We start from the raw sequence: 24,078 nt of genomic DNA, 5'->3' as shown, positions 1-24,078 counted from the left end.
CCTAAACCCTAAACCCTAAACCCTAAACCCCAAAACAAATCGCTAAACCGGGATACCGCCGGAATGGGATAAAACTAGGTCGGGATATCCGCAGCATGGAATAAGTCTAAACCGGGATATCCGAAGAATAGGATATCCCTACGTGGAATAACTAGGACAGGTTGTCCGGTCCAAACTCGAAAAATATCTGAACCGGCCTCTAAACCATCAAAATCCGGCAATATGGCAATGAACCGGTGCGAGATTTGACAGGGATATCCCCGAATAGCTTAATCGATGTTGGGATATCCCTGGTTTATCCCTCGAACAGAATAAAGTAGAAAGTTAAATAAGAACACAATATATTCTAAGTGGTGTTTTCTTATTCCCTCATAAAATATTACTTCGCATTTCTATTAACAATAGAAAATTATTGAAATAATTGTATATGCATGATGTAAATTGCTGCAAAACAATTAATTAAAATACTTCCAATAATATTTTTATAAATGTTAAATAGAATCGGTCCTGATTTATCAGTTAATATAAAGTACATGAAAAACTTTTCATTATTGTAAACTTTATTGAAAAAACAATAATTAAAAGAAATGTTTTCTTATTATTTGGTCATGTATCTGTTATTTTTTTTACACTTTTTTTTTTAAATTCAGGCACTATGAGAAATAGAAAATCCTCCATATTTGAAGGCATTATACTTTTTGAGGGAAAAAGAAAACACTACTTCAAATATACAGAACCGAAAAAATCCAGCGAATGATAATCAAAAAAATAAAAAGCCGAACCGGGATATTCCGAAAATGGAATACACCCAATCCGGGATACACCTGAATGGGATACCACAAAGCCGGAATATCACTAGAATAGGATATCCCTGAGAGGAATAAGTATGACAGGTATCCCGGTCCAGACAAGGAAAAAATCTGAACCGGCCACTAAAACACTTAAACCGGAAGCAAAAAATCGTGAACCGAAATAAGAAAATGCAGGATATCCTGAGAATAACTTATTCCGAGAAGGAATAGTCGCGGAATATGACAGGGATAAAGCCGTAGCAGAATAGGAAAGAAAATTAAAAACAGCAAAACAGTTAAAAATCTGTACCGGATAGAAGATTCATTACGACAAATCAGATTAATTCAAAGCATGAAGTCCAAATAAAATTAGATTGATGGCAACGGTAACATTTATGGTAATTAAAACATTACTACTGTTTTAGAAGGAAAAAAAACGCTAGGAAAAGGTAACGGGAAATCAGAGAGAATAAAGTGGAACTTTAAACCTCGTCTAACAATAGTGTTAAAAATGATTTTGGAATCACTAATTTTCCACATAAAATACGCTTACGCGTGGTTACAAGGAAAATGAGGGAAAATTAATTTCAAATTTGAACCCTTAATTTCTTCAAAAATCAAATGAAAGCCGTGAAACAAGACAATTCAAAGCTTCTATCAAGGGATCAACTAACAGACATGTATTTTTTCAACATTTCAGTAAGAGAACAAAATTTTATTTAAAAAACCGAAGTCTAACGTAAGTTTAAAACAAATTGCCCTCAATTTTGTTCAATCAGAAACCAAACTGAATAATAAGAGGTGAAGAAAAAACAAGACTTTAAAAGAATCAAAATTTGTACCTAAAATGATAGAATAGCACTACCTCGACTCTTTCATTGGGAAGCAGCTTCCACTGATTCATGAATTCAATCCTTTACTTTTCCTTTTTAGCATAACAATAATATAATATTTTTATTTTATTTTTACCGGCAAGATAAAATATTTAGAGGGGTACGGTAATTGGTTTTGTTATATATAGGGAGGGAATATAACAGTGCTACCAATTGTACATTTTCATCTTTCGAAGGCAGAACATCGGATTACATTGATTTATGTACGTCGGGTCAATTAGTTTTAAATAGATAATAAAACCTAGACATTGGTAAAAAACTATTATTGTTAAAAAAATGAAATCCCTGAAAAAAACACAATGAAAATATTAGTAAAAATAAGCATATATCTGCAACTAGAAACAGAGATAATGAGGAAGGAAATAGTTTAATTATAGTCATACCTGAAATCAATCTCCGATGATGTAGGGTGTTTCAAAAATTACAAAAAGAAAAGAAACAGCAAAAAAAATAAAACAAAAAACGGAATTTGGTTATCCGAAGCTAAAAAAATTTGAGGAAAAAATTGAAAGGGTATTGAGAGAGAGATAGAGACGGCGAATGAATGGGAGAGCTATAGATTGAAGTAACACAGGAAATGAGACTGAGTTACGAAAAAACAAGAGAGAAGGAAAATATTCGTAAAGAAGGGAAAAAAAGTAGCTAAAAAGGGAGAAAGGAACGTTAGAAATATAGGAAAAATAGGACAGAATATGGGAATAAGGTGGTCATTTACTGCCAACTATTTCAGATTTTTTGCTTCCCATTTAAGTAATTGACAGACTTTTTTTACTGTTGATTTCTAAACCTGAAAACCAAAAGCCATAAAATAAACCAAGAAATACCAGTACAATAGTATAGTTCTTAAATTAAAAGAGAAACGGAAAAGACAATGTTGAAGCAAAAATTCATACCTGAAGCAAGGGAACCCAAAAACAGAAACGGCAGAGAAAATCACAGTATAGTGTGTCCTTGAATTCTTTCAGGCGTCGGTTACAAAAACGCTAAAAAATATAAGAGGTAAAATTTGAAATGAGACGGACATAATAAAGGAGAGAATAAAAGGGGAAGAAATGCTAGAAAAAAAGGAAAATGAGGAGAGAATAAGCTATGAAAACATGCCCATTATCACAAGCCACAGGAACTAAACAGAAAACCGAAAACCATAACCATTATCAAAGCCCAAAAAAACAGGACAACTATCCCAAGTCGCAAAAAACCAATGGCCCCATAGGCCCAGAACAAAAAGAACACGAACCCGATCTAAACAAACCACCCCAAAACAGAGATGAAAAGGCAAAAAGACAAATGTTAAGCAAAAAAACAGAAAGTAGTCGATAAACCGACTAAAGAACAACCACACCAACATCAATAGATTTGAAAGGACGAACCAAAACATTGTTTCATAAGGCTGAGAACCAAAAACTCAAACAAAAGCAGACTGAAAAACAAGGAAAGAAGCATTGATCTGAGAATTAAAATAGAGATGAAAAGGTAGAGACAAACTTATTCTAAAGATGAAAACAAAAAATCAACAGAGAAAAAAAAAAGCATAGATCTGAAATTAAAAAAATACAATAAAAGGCAAATACACAGTTAACGTAAATATTCATACCTGAAATGACTCTCCCATGAAGCAGGGAATATCACAACAAACAGAACCGGCAGAGAAAAACTTATGGGTTTCTCCCTCTCACGAAAACTATCTTCTTACTGTTGAGTGTTTGTGTGTGTGTTTTGTCTGTGGTTACACAAAGCTATAAAACAATTACAGGAAAAAAATAAAAAGAGACCAAAAGAGAATCAGCGAAGTACGAGAAGGGAGGAAGAGAGAATAATGAAAACAAAAAAGAAAGAAGGAATGTATGGAATGAAGCATGATATGAGTATTTAAAATTTGGGAAGGAAGTGGAATGTGAAAAGGCTAAAGAAAACGGGCAGCGGGGCAGTGACTGCCCAAATAATAAAGATTCTTGAAATCTTCCGCAACGGTAACATAATACTATTTAATACACTCATTTAATGAAGAAGCAGCTGAGCAGTTCACCTATCTAATTAATCCATTCAAAACCTCAAGAGAAACTAAATAACAACAAAAACAAAATACAAAAGTAAAGCAGACTGACACAGTTCAAGGAAGCATAGAAATCCAACCCAAGTTGCTTCTTCATTGGGCTTAATCAGTTTTGAATTATTAATTTGTTATTTTTTTATTTAATTGAAGTAGTCATTTTATTATTTAATGTTTACATCTACCGTGTATGATTGACTGTAAAGAGATCATCCATCCTATGACAAATTTTAAGTCACAGCTTAGATACTAATGAAGAGTTCTCATTGAAAACCTGTGACAAGCACAGTGTACAATTTGATACCTGGCAACTCAATATCCCTATGCTACTCCAAAATAGTTAAACTATTTTAAACCAACCAAAAGCATAAATTACAAACAAATCACTTTCTGAATCCTTAAAAGACGGAAAACACATTCAATTGAATACATAGATGATGTTGGACTAATATGGAATTTCTGTACCAGAATTTACTCCCTAAAACGAAAATATTCACCACATATCCAAAGTTCTATTAAGAATAAACTATCACCTAGAATATCAGGGAGCCCCAAATTCATTAAAATAAATAGGAAAAGAACGTAAGATGAATGATTTAATCAATAAACAGCATAAAACAACAAAGTAAGTCACAGGCCACATCAATAATAACACATAGCAAAACAGCAATTTCTAAACATCAAAACACCGAACTCAAAAATTAAAAACATAAAAAAAACTGACCAGTTTTTACGGATAGTTAATTAATTTCCGGAAAATGTCGTCCTATTGCGGGCAATAAGAAAGCTCGGAACAAATTATACTTCTATCTAACTATTATCCAGACAAAAAAAAGCAACTACTGAAGAAGCTATTCAGGCACTCGGAGCAGAATAAGAAAGAAAATTAACTACAGCAGGCCACTTAAAAATCTGTACCGGATAAAAAATTCTTTACAACTAAACAGAAAAATCCAAAGCATGATGTCCAAATAACATAAAAGCAGGTTCAGATTACGAATAATGCAACGGTAACATTTATGGTAATTAAAACCTTCTTTAAATCACTACTACTGTTTTGCACAAATTAACAGAGAGAAGTAAAAAACCTTAAAAATTTAAATTATATTAAATTTTTTTAAACTTATTTAATTTTAAAACAATTGCTTCAAAATTAAACAGTTATGTTCAATACAATTTTACTAATCTTTTTAAACTTAAATACTATCAAAAGAAAACTGGACATAAAAACAGCTCAAACGCATTCCAAAACAACCCAACCCAAAACACTAAAAAAATGAACACAAAACCAAATCCGTGGCCCGAGCAAAAAGATGGATCACAAACCAGTATGCAAAAAGAGAACACAGATTTAGAGACTTTCACAATAGAAGCAACTTACTGTGCATTTGCAAATAGGGTCAGACAGCCTCCAAGCGGGATAAAAGCCCAAAAGGCCAAAACATAAGGAGGGCACAGGCCCAAACGCCAAAACAGAAGCCCTAAAAGAGAAACCGAAACAGTATTTAGTGAAGAAAAAATAAAAGGAAATATAAAGTAGACGGAAACAAACAAATTGAAGAAAAAAAAAGAACATATAGTACAAGATAAAGAACCAAAAAGTACCACATCGAGATCCATAATTTCAACGGAACGTAACAGTGACTCTTTGAATAAGAAAACAGGAAACCCTGGCAAAAGTCCACTGAAAAGATTAGTAGAAAGAAGCATATATTTGAAACTAAAAACAGAGATGAAAAGGAAAGAAACAAAGTTAAATGCATATTCATCCATGAAATGAATCTCCAATGAATTAGGGGATTTCAAAAATCACAAATAACAGAATCGACAAACACAACTTAGGGTTTCTCTACCTAATTTACCGTATTTGTGTGTGTAAAGAAAGAAAGGACAAGAAAGGAGGCTGGGAGAAAGAAAACAGGACAGAAGGAAAATATTTGAAAAGAATGGAAAAAACAGTAGTTAAGAAAGGAGAAAGGAACGTTTAGGGTTTAGGTAGATAATAGATCAAACATTTTCTATCCCAATAGTGGAGTGGATTTTTTTGTGATCAAATAAAAATCAAACGGCAAAACTGAGTTGAGACAACTGACTAACGAACATTAGAATTCATCTAGTTTGATAGTTTGGAGCGAAAAAGGCAGTCAGAGGACCATATGAGTGCACCAACACTCGGTACATGTGACACGCACGCATCTTATATGGGTATGTTTGACTTTTTTTTTTGGTAAGTTTTTCTCTATATTAAACCAACTCTTCATTTTGCCTAAATAACTATCGTGTCTGAATTCATCTCCAACACATGCTCAGACATGGGCAACGAGATACAGTCCTCCAAAAGTCCTCCAAATACACGCGATCCAAGAAAAAACTGAAAATACTCAAGTAAGATGCCTATGTCCAATACTTACACCGAAGTCCGAGTAACATAACTTTTCATGTATTTGGAGGGTCATATGCTATACCCACGTCCGGGAATGTGTTGAACACGGATACTTCAAGAAAAATGAAAATTAAAGAAACACATGATGATTGTTTTTAATTTACTTTATTCAGTTTGGTCGATTCCACAAACTGCTAGACTAGTCACCATATTATGCAGAAAGCGTTATCAGCATAACCCTATTGTCAAACGAATTCCCTGAAAAGTAGAACCATGTTTAACCCGTACATTTACAGAATTTTAACAATTTATACAAAGGCACAATTGCTTAAACAATTTCACTAGAAAAGAAGTATGTGGTCTTAGTTGAACTTTAGGCACTATATCCATAAAAGAAATATGGGTATCACATTAAACTGGCATCTAAAATCCCCATTTATCTCAAGTTTTAGGGCATTAAAGAATGAATTTAAGCCATGAGAGAGTGCATAACAACATAAAGCATTAACAAGGAATCTGCAGAATTCAACTTTAGTTTCACAAAAATTGCCATCACCTCATAAATTCCTTTCAACTCCGTGTATGCCAAGCTGATCCTTATGAATGAAAATACTATTAATTTCATATCATTGGGGCTTGAAGATATCCGCTTTTGAATTCCACTGCAAGGTAATCCAAAAATATTTTAAAGCAGCATTTAGAATCAAATAGTTTCCCTTCACCATAAGTTTAACCAGAGATCTGTCATAGCAGTATAATTAGCATTTAATTTGGATAATTTAAACATGAAGATCAATCCAACATACAGAATGAGAAAGAGAACATTTATCACAAAAGAAAGTTATTTTGATTCATCGAAGTAAAATCTTTAATCAACTAATCATGCATGGCTCAACCATCTAGAATTAATCTAAATTTAAAATGTGTAACTCTCGTATCTAAAAAATGAACATCAATACTAGGGGTAAAAACCAGATACATGTGCCCATAAGTCACTTGGATTCAGCTAGAAGTAAAACTCAAATCAATTCAGTCATTGTCAAGTTGAACTCAAGCTTGACAGCCTTACTCGGATTTGGCAAAGAGAAGGTAAAAAAAAAAACTCAAATAAATTCAAGTGAAAAGCATGTATCAAAAACTAAAAAACAGAGATGTTTCCATAAAAAAAACATAGTTAGGGGGATTGCATAAATCATAAAAAACAGAAACAGAGGAGAAAACTTAGGATTTGTACCTCGCAAAAGTACACAGGAAACAAACAAAAAGAACAAACAGATCGAGATCAATAGATTTGAAACACAGAACGAAACAGTGATGTCTAAACCTGAAAACCAAAAACCATAAAATAGAAATGAAAAGGCGAAGGACAAAAACAAAAACAAAAACAAAGACAAAGGCAAAGAAATATACCCAACACTTACTGACTAATGCAAGCACCCAACAGTATGAAAAAGAAAACATATATGCATACACGAATCATGACAATCTCCGCCGTATATAATCATGAAACCCAAATTGACAAAAACCTTTGCAATTAGCAAATCGGTTGAAATTCTCCAATTCTTATCAATATCAACAAGCATCCCAATTAGATTATTATTTTTTTTTAAACTAAAGTACAGACTTTTTGAGAAAACTAAGAAACAGAATGTCACAACTCACAACGAATTAAAAAGACATTTTATTACCATCCAGAAAAACTACCAAATAAACTCTACATGCGTCACAACTCCCACCGAGTTCCTAGAACCAAAATCAAGCCAACACAGATGCAGTAAACAATTAACATACGGATGCTTTTCGATTAGGCAATTAGTATTCTGCTAAGCAAAGATTTAAAAGAAATAGAAAATAACACAAAAGCTATAATATTAAACAGAGGGAAACAAACAATCCAAAAATAAAGAACAACATATAGTATACGATAAACAAACAAAAATGAAGAACAAGACCGACATTTATAGATCTGAAAGTAGAAACGAAACAGAGATTTCTAAAGCTGAAAACCAAAAACCCTAAGAAAAACCCACTGAAATACAAGTAAAAAAGCATGGAGCTAAAACTAAAAAAGAAATTGATACCTGAAATGAGTCTCGTTGAAGCAACGAATTTCAAAAATCACAAAAACGAGAGGGCCAGAGAAAACATAGGGTTTCTCTCCCACGAAAACTCTCTTCCTACTATAGCGTATGTGTTTTTGGCCTGTGGATACCCAAAGCTAAAATAGAATGACAGGAAAACGTTGAAAAGAGACCTAGAGTGAGAGAGAATCGCCGAAGGAATGAGAAGCAATGGATTGGATAGTTATATTTGAGGATTTAAATTTCGAATGATGGGAAGGAAGCTGGCCTGATCGGAGGTAAGACGCTAGAAAGTGTGTGGCGGCAGCGGCAGTGGCAGCGGTTTGTTAGAAAGGACAACAAAGGAGGAAGAGAGAAAAAGAAAATTAGTAGAAGAAGGGGAAAAAGAGGGAGAGAATAAACGGAGAACCGAACGTGAGAGAGATGAAGGAAGAAAGAGTTTTTATATTATTTATTTTAAAAATGGTTTGAATTTTATTTTATTTTTTAAAAATATCGGACTAAGTTATATTCAATCTTTTCTTAAATAGTATTTAGACCCAGATAAAATTAGGCCTGTTTTTCCAAGCTTTTGTTATAATTTGGGCCGATTTCGTTTTGGGGTCTGTCTTTTAGTCCTGATGGTTCGTGTTTTTGTATTTTAATAATAGCCAGTATTTTCCTTCAAAAAATCTTAAACCAACGTAGGGATATCCTTGGAATGGGATATACTTGGGCCGGGATATCCCTTTTTGGGATATCCCCAAACCGGGATACCAACGAATGGGATATCCCTACCTAGAATAAGTGTTACAGGTAGTCCGGTCCAGAAGCATAAAAAATCTGAACCGGACACTAAAACAACTGACCCGGACAGGGAAATTCTGAACCGGGACGGGATATAAACGGGATATCCCCTGAATAGCTTATTCCGCGATGGGATACGAGAAGGATATCCGTGGATTGGAATAAGACAATCTTTAAATCCTGTAAGCCAACCCAAAACAGAAAAATCAAGAGAAAAAAAATTTATTCAGAACCAGCATGCATCAAGAAATCAACTAAGACAATAAATGAACAAGAAATTGGTTATGACATCATTATAAAATATATCCAACACATCTTTTTATCAGTATCATAAAACCATCAACCAATAAGCAAATCAAAATTATGTTAATCAGTCTCATAGAACCTATTTACTTAAAAGATTACAACTCAATTTCTCTTCATGTAAGGCTAGGTAACACAGATGAATATAATTCTATCTTTAACCAAAATCAGAGTATTTTCACCACATGGGTATATCAATAATCACACAAAACTTCCCATTTTGCAGATATACAGAGATACGATGGGTCTACCTAAAACTTCCAATCAAAATCCATTTGCAAATCATACCCAACAGAACTCAAACAATCCTAATTATTTTAAAGAAAATATACCCAACACTTACTAACTAATGCAAGCACCCAGCAGTATGAAAAAGAAAACATATATGCATACACGAATCATGACACTCTCCACCGTATATAATCATGAAACCCAAATCAACAAAAACCTTTGCAATTAGCAAATCGGTTGAAATTCTCCAATTCTTATCAATATCAACAAGCATCCCATTTAGATTACTATTATTTTTTTTAAACTAAAGTACAGACTTTTTGAGAAAACTAAGAAACAAAATGCCACAACTCACAACGAATTAAAAAGACATTTTATTACCATCCAGAAAAACTACCAAATAAACTCTACATGCGTCACAACTCCCACCGGGTTCCTAGAACCAAAATCAAGCCAACACAGATAATTTTTGTTTAGGCAATTAGTATTCTGCTAAGCAACGATTTAAAAGAAATAGAAAATAACACAAAAGCTATAATATTAAACAGAGGGGAACAAACAATCCAAAAATAAAGAACAACATATAGTATACGATAAACAAACAAAAATGAAGAACAAGACCGACATTTATAGATCTGAAAGACGGAACGAAACAGAGATTTCTAAAGCTGAAAACCAAAAACCCTAAGAAAAACCCACTGAAATACAAGTAAAAAAGCACGGAGCTGAAACTAAAAAAGAATTTGATACCTGAAATGAGTCTCCGTTTAAGCAGCGAATATCAAAAATCATAAAAACCAGAAACGCCAGAGACAACTTAGGGTTTCTCTCACAAAATCTTTCTTCCTACTATAGCGTGTGTGTTTTTGGCCAGTGGATACCCAAAGCTAAAAAAGAATGACAGGAAAACGTTGAAAAGAGACCGAGATAATTTTGAGACTATGAAGCATGACAGCAACAGATTTACAATATTATTATTAAATATTTACGGAGTTACGTTGTAGGTGAATTGAAACTAAACTGAATTTACGACATCAATTTACAAAAACCAAGTATCAAAACTGAATTTTCCGTAAATATAAATTGAAACTAAACTACAAAGTAATCATGATACTATTCATATCGAGCTTATTCCAGTCCTCTCTGTTGAAGGAGTGAAAAATCATAAAACATTCCTTCTTTCACGAACCAACACAGAAGAATCAAAGGAAAAAAAAACAACCATCCTTGGATCTTTCCATTATCAATTAGACAAACAGAAACCATATAATGGGATAAAATATGCATCATAAATGAGTCCTACGCAAGGTTCCACAAAACCGAGATAATTTTGAGACTATGAAGCATGACAGCAACAGAATGTCGATCGAAGAATACATCTACCTGAACAGAAGTCTGAAATCTACCTAGAATTCAAGCTCAACCTAAGCAGTTCCTAATATCATATTTCATAACTATCTTTGAAACCAAAATTTCATAACAATGCACTCACTAATGAAACTAATAAAGATCTGTAAACCGAGACAATTAGAGACAATGAAGTATCATGGCAACAAAATGTAGATCTATGAAGACATCAACTGAAGATAACCCAGAATTCAAGTTCAACCTAAGCAATTACTATATCATATTTCATCACAATGCACTTTTGCAACCGATAAACATTAAGGCTTACCTAGCTGAGGCAGCCCTCTGTTCATGGAAATCAAAGGTATACACATGTCCCGTTGGAGCCACTACTGGTCTCAGATTCAAGAACCAAACAACCAGGAACTACTTCCAAGTACATAATCACAAAGCTAATATCCGCAATATAAAGAATCTGAGTCCTATGACTTAGAACCAAAGTCCATAACTCCGGTGTCAGAGCCAATAGGTAAACGAATCCACCTTTGTTGCTGAAAATTATGGAACCAAATGGCTTCCCGATCCAATCTGAATGTTTAAATACACCGACACGATTTTGAAGAACCAAATTCTCGCACACTTTAACAGCTTTCATAGTATCATGCCTCTCATATACAATAATCAAATCTCCATCTCTAATGCAGCGATTGAAAGATATCTTCATTGAGGAATCCATAAGCAATATCCTTAAAATACGAAAAACACATTCAATTGAATACACAGATGATGTTGGACTAATATGCAATTTCTGTACCAAAATTTACTCCACAAAACGAAAATATTTACCACATATCCAAAGTTCCATTAAGAATAAACTATCAGCTAGAATACCAGGAAGACCAAAATTCATTAATATATATATGCATATAAATAGGAAAAGGGCATCAACATTGTCAATAGAGATACCAATTATATTTGTAGTTTCTAAAGGTCACTTTCTCAATACAGGAAAATTCTCAGGACATGTATCATTCTTGTGATTTCAGGCCAGCCCAGCTCCACCAAATCTCTAAACTTGTATCTACAATAGGTATGCTGGAGAAATACTCACATGCATCTCCGATTATGCACTTATCAGCCATCAAGTTGAATTTTTATCAGTACTACCTTCTTGCTGTGCTTTAGAAGAATCTTCATTTTCCTCCATGACCTGCTGGATACCTTCTTGAATACCTCAAACGCAATTATGAAACAAAAACACAACACGATCATGATACCTTTAAAACACAATTATAACAAAAACAAATCACGACCATAAACATCATGGAAAGTTGGAGAGAAATGGATGCCAAGGATGTAATATCAAACAAAATGAATTTCATAAGATCCAATACAAATTTGTCATCACACAGGTTTAAAAGAGAGAAAAAAAACTGATCATTTCATCATCCAATTTTAAACATTTGAGAAAGGTATAGGTTTTCTATCTGGCCATGATTCTATTTTCTCAAAGCACTTGACACGTACCACCCCATCAAAACCCTCAGTCAATATCGCTTTGTTGTCTGAAATGTAAAGCTTCATGCCTTCTGCAGTCATCAAGAAAACAAGCGAAGACAACTTAAGAACCGTAGTTTGGCAAGAACAGATCAATATATGTTCGGCCACGACTCTTAAAGAAAAGTGAGAAAGACATGACTTGCAGTTATTGCTTCGGTTCATAGAATCATCACCGGACTGAAACTTGAAAGAAGCAAGCATGCTTACTTTCCAAAGCTTTTCTAACATCAAGATAGATCAAAACGGTAACATCTCGTCCCATACCTGAAGAGGGTAAAAGATACAAATCATCATAAGCCCTCTACAGCATTTAGATTCACTAAAACTCAATTTATGCCGATTAGTGCTTGTCATTTTCCATTATCGCTTAAAATTCACATTATATATCGGTATCTTAGTAATCCCCTTTCATAATCTTTAGCATGAATCCTATGGTGAAATGAAGATAACAAGCATAATAACACCCGTAAGCAGTTTGACACGTATACAGAGCTAGCATATTGAAAATAAAGAGTAAAATGAAGGAGTTCGTATGTCAAAGTTCAGAGGACCAGTAAAGAGAAATTTCATGATAACTCACCACTTATCACTTCACCATCAGTCAGCAAGCCACTTGAGAAGTGAACATGCAATCTTTTCATGCGCTTCAGACCTGACTCCAAAATTGATTCCAAATTCCTCTTATCGGTTCCATGTACGCAAACTATCATCTCAAGGAAAATCAAGAGGATGATGCAAAATAAAAGGCATAAAGGAAGTCCATAAATCTAAGAGACATGATGTTCTTACATTGCACTTCATCAGCTGAAAAGATTTGTTTCAATAATCTTTCAGACTCAACTGTGTGTCAACGTGACATACAATATCTTCCTTAGAAGTGCATAGACATAAATAAAGATGCTCAAAACAACAGCTAAAAATAATCTAAGGTGAAAATTAAGATAAAGTATGAAGAAATTGATAAATTTTTAAGAAAGATTCATCACCATGACGGTGTGGCCTTGGTTTGCACGAATCTGAAGCTCCCCATTTTCCTCAAGAAGGCTAAAACGTTGCTTATTATCTTTTCTGACAGCCTACAATCAATAAACATAAAAACCATGAAATTTCTTTTGGCTGCAAAATGAACATTTTCCTTCTCATTTGTTTATACACCAACATTTTGGAGACCAAGAATCTAAATTACTACCGGTAACAGCTCAAAGATCACTTATAAGTAAACAACAAATAGTTTTTAAAGAAGCCATTTTCATCAATTTTAACTACAAAAGTTACATGCTGCAATGATAGAAAATTTCAATCAAAATAGAAAAGGATTCTCAAGATTCAACAGTGAACAAAGACAAGAAATGATGTTACAAATTCTACCTCTTTGATATCATCAACAGTTTGTGACCTTAAAGGGATATTAGCAAATGCTTTCATATTCAGCTTCAGCAAATCTTCAACTTTGACATAACCATCACTTCGCATATTCAAATTCAGTTCAGTAGCCATTTGTCGCAGAGTTCGTGTCCTAAAAGAGATTAAACCAAAAAAAAAAAAAAAACACTAATGAATAAAATAAATTTAATCGTATATAAAATAAATAAAAAGAATTGATAGAATGTTTTAATTTCCAACGCCGCTTACAAGAGTCGACCAAGAGCATCAATTTTGTCCTTGCTGCCACTGCCGCTACGGCCTCTGGATCTTTCTCGATCATATTTCATATCTTGACCTCTGCCTCCACTGCAAAATCCACCAAAAAAAATAAGAGAAAAATGTATTCAAAATGGATAAAAATTAGATTATTGATATGAATTTGCGCTCAATTTTGAAAATTACAATCTATTTGAATGAGCGAAAGAAGAAAAAGAGGACATAGTGTTATTGAGGACTGTGTTCTCCAGGAGATGTAGAGCAGGGAACCTGGAAAGTTGAGAGGGGATAGTCGGACGGCGCGTAACGCATAAAAAGGCTAAAAAGTATTTTTCCCTTTTGCGTAATTTTCCCAATTTTCTTTAGGTTTATAGTCTTTAAGTGCAATAGAGATGTTGATGCATCAATTATATTAATATATTTCATCTTAAAATTTTACTTAATTCATATTTGCAAAAAAAAATTAATCCAAATCATTTTAAATTCACCCATATTAATTTTACATTATTTGGAAGGCAGAACGACGGACTACATTGATTTGTTTTATGTACGTTGGGTCAATTAGTTTTATATATATTTAATAGATAATAAAACCTAAACTTACTAACATTGTTAAAAACTATTATTGTTAAAATACCGAAATCCCTGAAAAAAACAAATTGAAAATATTAGTAAATATAAGCATATATCTGAAACTAAAATCAGAGATAATGAGGAAAGAGACAGTTTAATTATATTCATACCTGAAATCAATTTCCGATGATGTAGGGAGTTTCAAAAATTACAAAAATTAGAAACAGCAAAAAAAAAACTGAAATTTGGCTACCTGAAGCTAAAAAATTTGAGGAAAAAATTGAAAGGATATTGAGAGAGAGAGAGAGAGAGAGAGACGGCGAATAAATGGGAGAGCTATAGATTGAAGAAAACACAGGAAAAAAGGCTGAGAGAAGAAAAAACAAGAGAGAAGGAAAATATTTGTAAAGAAGGGAAAAAGAGTAGCTAAAAAAGGAGAAAGGAACGTTAGAAATAAAGGAAAAATAGGACAGAATATGGGAATAAGGTGGTCATTTATTGCCAACAAGTTAGTTTAATTTATTGTAATATTTATGAAAAAAATGATAAGAGAAAATTCCCAATGCAATTTCAGATTTTTTGTTTCCCATTAAGTAACTGACAAACTTTTTTTTATTGTTGATTTCTAAAACTGAAAACCAAAAGCCATAAAATAAACCAAAAAATACAAGTACAAAAGCATAGTTATTCAAAGGGAGAACGGAAAAGACAATGTTGGAGAAAAGATTCATACCTAATTAAGCAAGGGAGTCCAAAAATCCCAAAAACAAAAACGGTAGAGAGAATCACAATATAGTGTGTTTTTGAATTCTTTCGTGCCTAAAAAATATAAGAGGTAAAATTTGAAATGAGACAGACATAATAAAGGAGAGAATAAAAGGGAAAGAAATGTTAGAAAAAAAGGAAAATGAGGAGAGAATAAACTATGAAAACATGCTCAGTATCACAAGCCACAGGAACTAAACAAAAACCCGAAAACCATGACCATTATAACAGCCCAAAAAAACAGGACAACTATCACAAGTCGCAAAAAACCAATGGCCGCATAGGCCCAATGAAAATTAAATTCGATCCAAAGAAAATTTACTTTAATTTTGACAATTTAGAAAACAACAATCAAATAAAACAAACGCATCAATGTTACTGCAAACAAAACCATGAGATTGTAGAGAGATACCTTGGGTAGATATGAATGGCCGACATCCACAAAAGAGAAACCTTCGTTTTCTACATAATTAACAATACCAAAGCGAAAGAGTAATTTGGATTTTTTGAAAAATAAATCAGTAATACGATTCAAGTATGAAACTTTGAAAGAAAACTCTCATCGTAAGATCAAAAAAGGCAAATATACTGCGTTCTTCATAAGAAAGAAAACAACACCTAGTTAACATCTTCTAATGCAACACAATAAACACTTGTAACTACTTTGTAATATAAAACAACATTTTCAGTTAAATTGCATCCCTAATTCCATCCAGGCCAAGCATTTAGATATTACCCGAATATTTCAATCAAAATCCAATTCCAAATCATATAAGCACCAGCACACAAACAGTTCCAACTAAGTTCATCGATGACCTCCACTCAACTATTTTAAAGAAAACCTACCCCGATCCTTACTGATCAGTGAAAGCAGCTAGCAGTGTGAAAAGAAAACCAAAGACTAATATGCACCACCTTAGCACCAGATAAAATGCAAGAATTTTCACTCCAAATATGACCAAGTTCTTCTAGTTAAAATTGATAGTTAAGCACATTTAGTGGGAGATAGCCCTTGGTTGTAAGCATGTATTGGGGGATAATGCTTGCTGATAGGATATTGCTTAGGATTAGATATTCTCAGAAGTTCATCTTTTACTTGGCCTTTTATTTTATTTTTATTTTCGCCTTCTAACTTATTTGATGTTATGGGCAGGTTTCACTGGACAATTTTAAAAGTGGGCGCTTGCATACACTGATCACTTCAGCTTTCAGTCATATTGATATTGAGCACATTGTGTCTAACATGATTGGACTTCACTTCAGCAATTGCAGGCATCAACAAGCATAGGAGAATATGAAGCTTGTTGGAGAAGAAAAGGCCATCAGTTGACACATCCTAAGAAGACTTAGGCGAGTAAACAGTGAACTATCAATTAACTTTAGTAGCAATGTTGAACACGAACAACAGCTAGTTCTCATGATACACCAAATTGAAGTGTGCCACACTTTTCCAAATGCTTTATAGCACATAAACTTTCCCAATTGATTTTAAAAAAAACAACAGTTTGAGCTTTTCCCAAAAGTTAATTTTATGAAGTTCTCTGGGTAAGTGCCCCCACTAAAGTTGACACATAATAAACAAAATGCCATAGCAAACATATTCAGGAATCCTCTCCATGAAACTCTGACTACTACAAAGTAGTGTTGTTTTTAAGTTCCGTGCCTTGTTTTTATCCTATTTTAATCTGTACATACAGTCATGTTTGAGAAGCTTAAGCACGGTGGTCACTATTACCATTTGTGCCAAAGTAATGTACAATATTAGTGCATCTACATCAATGACAAAGTAAAGTTCATACTTTAGGAGAGTTGAGGCGAGCTTTAAGTCCCTCATACTCCGTTTGCATCTTTGATAGGCGCTTGCTAAGGCATTGCACTTCAGCAGAAATATCAACCATATCAGCAAGGGGAAGATATGCCTCCAGTCCTTCACTTGCAATAAGGTGAACTGATTGTTTTGCATCCTCTGCAAGTATAAATACATATAGATGTCCAACATTTCATATATCAAAGAGAATCAATAGGAAGTACTATTAGTGAAATGAATATGCAAAGCATTTCTTTGTCCTAGGACCAAAGCATATATGGTTCAAAGTAAACATGCCTGGAGGAGAATCAGCGAAATGAATATTGTCAAAATCTAGCTTGGATAAGAGAGCCAAAACCTCCTTCTCTTCCTGCATCAAGAGGATACAACCTATCAACATTGATTTGCGGGCATGCTAAGAATACAGATACTTAAGACATTAGCATTGTTCATTAAGCCATTCCTTTTTCCGCCAGACTTTACAACAGCCTGTGGTAGTATAGTTACAAGTATATATTATGCATCAAAAGATGGCACAATCAAGAAAAGAAACAAAAAGGTGCCATTCATTTTTCTTTATAATTAGTAAGACAGTCCCTAAAGAAACAAACTACACTTACAGATATATACTGAATGACTTCTTCACTACCAACAATAGAAGCAGTTATGCGCTTTGCTGGCTCAACAGAATACTCAGCTCTAGCATTCCGGACTGCTCGAGTCTAGCACATAAATTATCAGAGGTTAGCGATTCCCTTACCTTGGGTTCAAGAGTATTTGATGGCGAATGTAGAGGAAAAAAGAAGAGTTCTATAAACTCACCAGAGCTTGTAAATTTTCAAATCTTTTTACCAAATCAGTACTCCTGGGAAGAGAAGTTTGTGGCCAGGAAGATATTATAAGAGCCTCTCTCCGATTGGGTAGTGCCTGAAGATAAATAAAATAAAAGAAAAATCCACAGTTACATCTGCAGAAAACCTTAGGGATGCCTAAAACAATAAAAAGGAAAAGAAAAATATCATTTCTTGTATGAAGCACTATTCATGTATGCTGTAATGTGAACCCAAAATTCACTTAAGTATATGTGCATGTCCAAAGTCAGGTGTGCACATTAAATCTAGACTTGATAAGGTGCTCATCAATGGAAATTGTGTTCCAGCGAATTTTATCCAAACTTAATATTAGCATGAATGATCAGATTCAAGAATATGGTAAACTAAATGAGTTTAAATTATAAAAATTATATTAACAAAAAACGTGGTAAACACTACAAAGCCCACACCTGCCACAGTTCCTCAGTTACAAATGGCATGAATGGATGTAATAATTTCAGTATATGCTCGAAAATGTAGAGTAGAACTGTCTGAGCTACCAAAGCAACTGAATCATCTCCAGAGTGGTAAATGGTAGCTTTACTGGCTTCAATATACCTATGCAAACAACAAAAACATAAATCCCAAGCATGGGTTGCAGATCTAAAGACTGTACATATAACACAACAATAACTACAGCTAATCAGAGTAAAAATTATACCAGTATTTTTTGCAAAAACCATACAACCACGACAGGTATTTCATGTATGTGTCAACAGCACATACTGATCCAACTTACAATAGAATTCTAGTAATGATAACAATAAAAAAACACACACTATCCACCAAATGAAGTTTACAACTTTAACCTTAGAAAAAAAGGGCATCATGTGCTATATAACAACAACATAAACTTCATTACTTTTCAGTTTTCATGATCTGTAAATGGCATAAAATCCAGACCTTAATGGCATAAAACAATAGAACTACGTTCTATTAGCAGAAAGCAAATTATAAAAGAACATTCTACATACCAGTCAGCAAAATCACCCCAAAAGAAATCATATATTTCTCTCCCAACGTCCCCAAAGAAATATTTGTTATAACTCTCAGTGACAGCATCAATAAGCATATGCAGTTTTGAGACCTGAAAAATGAACAACAGTACTCAAGTAACTTCTCTGTAGCATTCAGAAAAAGAATAATCAGGGTATGTATGAATGGAGGTAACTTGACTCCACTATACAAATAAATAGATGGTGGCGAAACAAGCACAGTATTTTTTTCTTACCACCCAACATTCTAGAAGAGGAAGCCTTAGAAGATACCCCTCCGTGTTAAACTGAAAAGGAAAGTTTACCGATTAGATGATGCCAATCTTCTTAGGAAGAGGACATTGTGATGATGTCAAAAGAAAATTTAAGTTACACCCTATGCAATAATAATAGATTTCTTTTCTTCTGAGAGTAATAACAATAGTTACAAATGCAAGCATAACTCAGATTAATACTGTTGATAGTACAATCAATAAACACAGTGAATACTCCACCTATCCAATAATTAATAATATATATGTGCCATCGAAACAGTATAAGTTCCTTTGCAATGCCATCGAAAGAAGCTAAACATATGTCACAATAGCAACCAGTAGAAAATAACAAATCAACAAGACAAATGCTTAGAAATACAATGTAACAGACAGTGAACGGAAAAATGGAAGTGAGAAAGAACAAGTGCATCTGCATGTATGTTGCAGTGGAAGGAGAATGCACCATGCATCACAACAAGTAATAGCTCCAATACAACAATAGGAGGGATATGTAATGTTAGATGGTAACGCCAAAAAGAATACCAGATCATGGCAGAACAAAAAGATGAGCAAGACATGTAGAGGTTCCAATGTCACAACAAAATTGGAAAGGAGACCTAATTTTTATCGTACTTGACAGCAAGTTGCAAGAAGTATGGCATGTTTAGGTCACCCAACCCTGATACATGGAGCCGTCTATACTGCCCGCTACCATAACTTCTGTTTCCATTTGACCCTCTAGTGTCTGGACATCAACTTGTCTGCTCCAAAGCACTATAACGTATATTTCTTAATAAATTTTCATCTGTTGCACCATATCTCCAAACCTGAAACAAATCTGAAATACTGTAAAATACAATAATGAAGACTAAGTGATTATCAGTAAGAAATTTGGGAATAAAACTCTAATTTAAAGAATGACAAATATTGCAAAAGAGATATGCGTGAGTATTACAGACAATATAAATTCATCAAATTTTGAGTTATCTCTTCCATTAATTAGTTTATTTTTGTCGTCTCCAGCAGCAAAATCGAAATAATAAAACAAGGATTAAGAGGAAGAGATCGATGTGGTGATTACAATTGACTCCAAGCAATTCAATTCTAGTCCATAGGTTTCCCATAAGAGAACGAAACATTATCTCCCCCAAAAGACAGAGATTTGGGAGTTGAGTTGTAGCTTATATTTTTAGAAAAATTTAAAGAAAACCCATCACCAAAAACCCTTCTAAAACAAAATTTGATTATTGCAAGAACAGAAACCAAACGAAATTAAACTTGAAAAGAAAAATCTGCTAACCTGAAAGTGTAATGCTGTGATAAAAGAAGCAACTTTGAACGCATTTGCAGAGAAAGTGTGAAGGAGATTTTGGGAAGAATTTTCTTTATTTCTATTCGGCCATGGTCGGAATGGCCATTCAAAGCATTCAGCACTGAATCCCTATTACGCATTTGAGGGAATAGAACGCTTTAACTAATTCGGCCAAATGAAGAAACGGTAAACCAAACAAAAGCATTGATATTCATCCAAGAATAAAGAGGGAACCAACCAAACGTGGCCTGATTCTTTTAATCTGAAAACCGAAAACCTTAACAAAAGCTAACTTAAAATATTAGTAAAACGAAGCATATATCTGAAACTATAGATAGAGACGCATAAAAAATAAAGAGGCATTGTTTATTTTCAAAAACTACATTCTGGAATAGACGTTTTTATTATTATTTATTTTCAAAAGAATAAATTTTGGAAATTGTTTCTGTTTTTTAAATACCAGTAATATTGGTGTTTGCATTTATTATTTATTGGTATTTGGGGCTATTTTAAAGTTACTGTTGGGTTTCATATAAATTGGGTATCAATACCGCTTATACAGCTGTCCATAACATAAAGGCAAACTTAAAAACGAGGGGATATCCCTGGAATGGGATATACCTAAGACGGGGTATCCTTCAAAAGGATATCCCCAACCGGGATATCCCTCGAATAGGATATCCCTGTCTGGAATAAGTACGACAGGTAACCCGGTCCAAACACTTAAAAAATCTGAACCGGATGCCAAAACAGCTGAACCGGGCACTAAAAATAATGAACCGGTACGGGATATGATGGGAATATTTTTGGAATAGCCTATCCCGGATCAGGATATGACGGGATATCCCCGTAGTAGTAGAAGAATGAAAATTAACCAGTATTTAATGTCAAATTCTCTGAAAATATTTAAAAGCTCAGTATGATTTAATTACTGTTTTCTTATTCCTTCAACAAATATAATGCTTTTACTTGTTGAAAAAGGGAAAATGAGGAGACGATAAAGGGAAAGAAACAAGAAAATATTTCCATTTATTTTCTGCTAATCAGTTAGGGTTTTAGGGTAGATACTTATATAGTTGTTAGAAACATATCTTCACTGTAAAATCTCATAAATAGGACTCAAAGATTTGCAAGAAAATGTCCTTAAATACAGAAAACAAACAATCGAAAAAAAATAAAACACATAACAGGCGATAAACTATCAAAAAAATGACATCACAAGATTTAAAAAGACGAATATAAGCAGTGTTTCATAAGGCTGAACACCAAAACGAATAACAAAAACACACTGAAAAATCAAAAAAAGAAGCATAAATCTGAAAACTAAAACAAAGATGAAAACCACAATACCCACAGAAATAAAAGAAGATAAGCATAGGTCTGAAACTAAAAAAGACGTGAAAAGAAAAGGTTAGTAGAAGTGAAAATCATACCTGAAATTGCAATCCGATGAAGAAGGGGATTTCAATGTCCTGCTGTAGTTAAAGAAAGGGAGGAAGAGAAAATAAATAAAAACAAAAGAAAAAGAAAATAAAAATAAAAATCAGAATAAACACAATTTACAGGAGAAAGAAGGGTATCTCATCAAGAATTTAGAGAGACGTTGGAAGCTGTTTAATGTATCATTTAATTATCAAAAGACACTATGATACCTGTAGGCCTGGTCTGACCTGAACTTGGACAATGTTAAACTCACAACAGTGATTTAAAACCAGGCCAAAAATAGGATGAAAACTTGTAAAATGAATACTCAGGAATGTGTCACCGAGTGAGCAAAGAATCAATCATAATAGCAGGATGAAAACTCAGTGTTTGAATTGATTGCAACTTGTTAAAGAGTTATTTTTTTTTTCAAGAAACACTTCCTTGCGAATGTCAAATATCCGGTATGCCCTCAGGTTTCGGCAGATGGCCAAGCCATGACTGTCGGAGAACTTGCATTGTTCCCCACACTTGCTTCACTTGAAGGCTGCCTCCTCTAAGTCCTCTTGCGTGGAGGGCATGCAGTGGAATTCCCATCATTGACCTTCAAGTGATCCATTTTCCATTCACGGATTTCATACATGTGGAGCAGCATTTCAAAGGTCCATATATCTGTGCATATTACAAGCAAAGTTCATGATGCTTTAAAAGAAAAACTGCTTGAACAAGATAGGATACCTTTTTTTTTTCTGTACATTGAAATTTTACTAGTTAAAAAAAAAGTTCAAGTTTCATTCAATCAAACATTAGCAAACAGGATAGAGAGGATTACCGAGTCTATGGCAATAGAAACCGGATTTTTCCACCTCCTACCAATCCTACAAACAATCAAAAGCAACAATAAAAAAATACCCAACAAAAACCATAAATGAATTTACTCAACAAACAATCAAAAGCTTATGTTGATCTTTCAAACTTGAAAAGGATTCGCAAAAGATTTACCTTTGCCAAGTTCAATAATTGAATTGTACAACTTATCCATATGTTTAACTTCCCTAAAAACATTAGCAGTCCTCGAAACCAAAGCTTCATTGGAAAGAGCTGTGGAGTTTCCACTCCCTGCTAACTGATCGTTCCAACCAAGTGGATCACTGTAACCATCTAAAATTATTAGAGGCAAAAAGAAATTCACTGTTTATCCGATGAAGCGACGTCAGTTCCTTTGTTTTTCAGCAAATCCAAATAAAACGATGGATTCCGGGAAAATGAAACGACGACAAGGCCTCTGCAACATATAATAACTAAATAATTACCCTAATTTCAAATTAATAAATGTTAACAAAATGGTTTTTCGAGAAGAGAATAAAAGGAAAGCGAACAGTGACTGCGATTTTCCTGCCAAAATGGAGGAGAAGAGCTGAGAAAGCACGTGAGAAAACACTTGTAAGGCAAAGGGAGAAGTGACGGAGTCCTCGATGGTGAACGCAGGCGCCAGCTCGCCTTCTAGAGCTCCGTCTCTTAGTGCTCTGCAAATTGATTCCGCCATAGCTACAGGCTTTGGTGCTACTGAGTTGGGTTTTTTCAGCGTCAAAAAACTCTAGAGGAAAATATGAGGGGTTTCTATGGATCCCTTAATTTCTTTATTATTATTAAAAAAAATATGAAATATGTTTTTATTTATTATATATCTAGCCATTTTAAAGTTTCATCTATTGCATTCTCTCTTGAAAATAATAATAAACAAAAAAAATTTCTCTTTTCATTTATTATTTGTTCATGTATACATTACTATTTTTATATATTTACTTTTTATCCTTTTGTTCAAAATTTATAATCACAAATATTTAAAACCACAAAATATTTAAATCTATTTTTTACAATATAATATAAATATTATATTTAAAACCCCAGATATAAGATTTTTATATCTCCAACGTATAGTAGAGAATTTTATTTCACCACCGTTTATTCGTTTTTTATGTTTTATGGTTCTCCAACCTACACTTCAAATT

The 24,078-nt window shown here is 33.6% G+C and overlaps 1 protein-coding gene and 1 pseudogene across 38 annotated transcripts; both read right to left on the bottom strand.

Annotated features, from left to right (window-relative positions):
* Window positions 1–1,775: 1,775 nt before the first annotated feature.
* On the bottom strand, window positions 1,776–22,721 carry LOC105787132 (valine--tRNA ligase, chloroplastic/mitochondrial 2). Of its 38 annotated transcripts, none has more exons than XM_052621224.1 (25): window positions 22,078–22,716; window positions 20,633–20,773; window positions 19,966–20,178; window positions 19,265–19,365; window positions 19,058–19,170; window positions 18,494–18,641; window positions 18,034–18,138; window positions 17,832–17,933; window positions 17,509–17,581; window positions 17,204–17,370; window positions 15,817–15,866; window positions 14,058–14,156; window positions 13,794–13,941; window positions 13,412–13,501; window positions 13,006–13,229; window positions 12,393–12,689; window positions 11,977–12,086; window positions 11,194–11,611; window positions 8,199–9,164; window positions 6,674–6,779; window positions 5,340–5,404; window positions 5,116–5,215; window positions 2,578–2,667; window positions 2,068–2,471; window positions 1,776–1,969 (listed from the first exon to the last, which is right to left on the bottom strand). In XM_052621224.1, the coding sequence occupies exons 4-15, from the start codon at window positions 19,322–19,324 to the stop codon at window positions 13,137–13,139; spliced, it is 1,248 nt and encodes a 415-aa protein (XP_052477184.1). In that variant the 5' UTR covers window positions 19,325–19,365; window positions 19,966–20,178; window positions 20,633–20,773; window positions 22,078–22,716; the 3' UTR covers window positions 1,776–1,969; window positions 2,068–2,471; window positions 2,578–2,667; window positions 5,116–5,215; window positions 5,340–5,404; window positions 6,674–6,779; window positions 8,199–9,164; window positions 11,194–11,611; window positions 11,977–12,086; window positions 12,393–12,689; window positions 13,006–13,136. The 38 variants fall into 38 exon arrangements, with proteins under 38 accessions (XP_052477184.1, XP_052477187.1, XP_052477192.1 ...); XM_052621227.1 differs by having other exon boundaries at window positions 11,194–12,142; window positions 12,393–12,454; window positions 12,565–12,689; XM_052621232.1 differs by having other exon boundaries at window positions 11,194–12,089; window positions 12,393–12,454; window positions 12,565–12,689.
* Window positions 22,404–23,725, bottom strand: LOC105786613 (elongator complex protein 5-like; annotated as a pseudogene).
* Between the last annotated feature and the right edge of the window lie 353 nt (window positions 23,726–24,078).

The sequence above is a fragment of the Gossypium raimondii genome, chromosome 1 (assembly GCF_025698545.1).
Source record: "Gossypium raimondii isolate GPD5lz chromosome 1, ASM2569854v1, whole genome shotgun sequence".
Classification (NCBI taxonomy): Eukaryota; Viridiplantae; Streptophyta; class Magnoliopsida; order Malvales; family Malvaceae; genus Gossypium; species Gossypium raimondii.
The sequence above is the reverse complement of the archived record's forward strand: the minus strand, read 5'-3'. Positions and strand labels throughout refer to the sequence as shown.

Coding starts and splice junctions, on each gene's coding strand:
- LOC105787132 (XM_052621236.1), bottom strand. CDS start 19,324: ATGTTGGGTGGTAAGAAAAAAATACTGTGCTTGTTTCGCCACCATCTA. Junction 17,934..18,033: donor TTGAAAATTTACAAGCTCTG/GTGAGTTTATAG, acceptor TTTATGTGCTAG/ACTCGAGCAGTCCGGAATGC. Junction 13,502..13,793: donor CTGTTGATGATATCAAAGAG/GTAGAATTTGTA, acceptor TATTGATTGTAG/GCTGTCAGAAAAGATAATAA.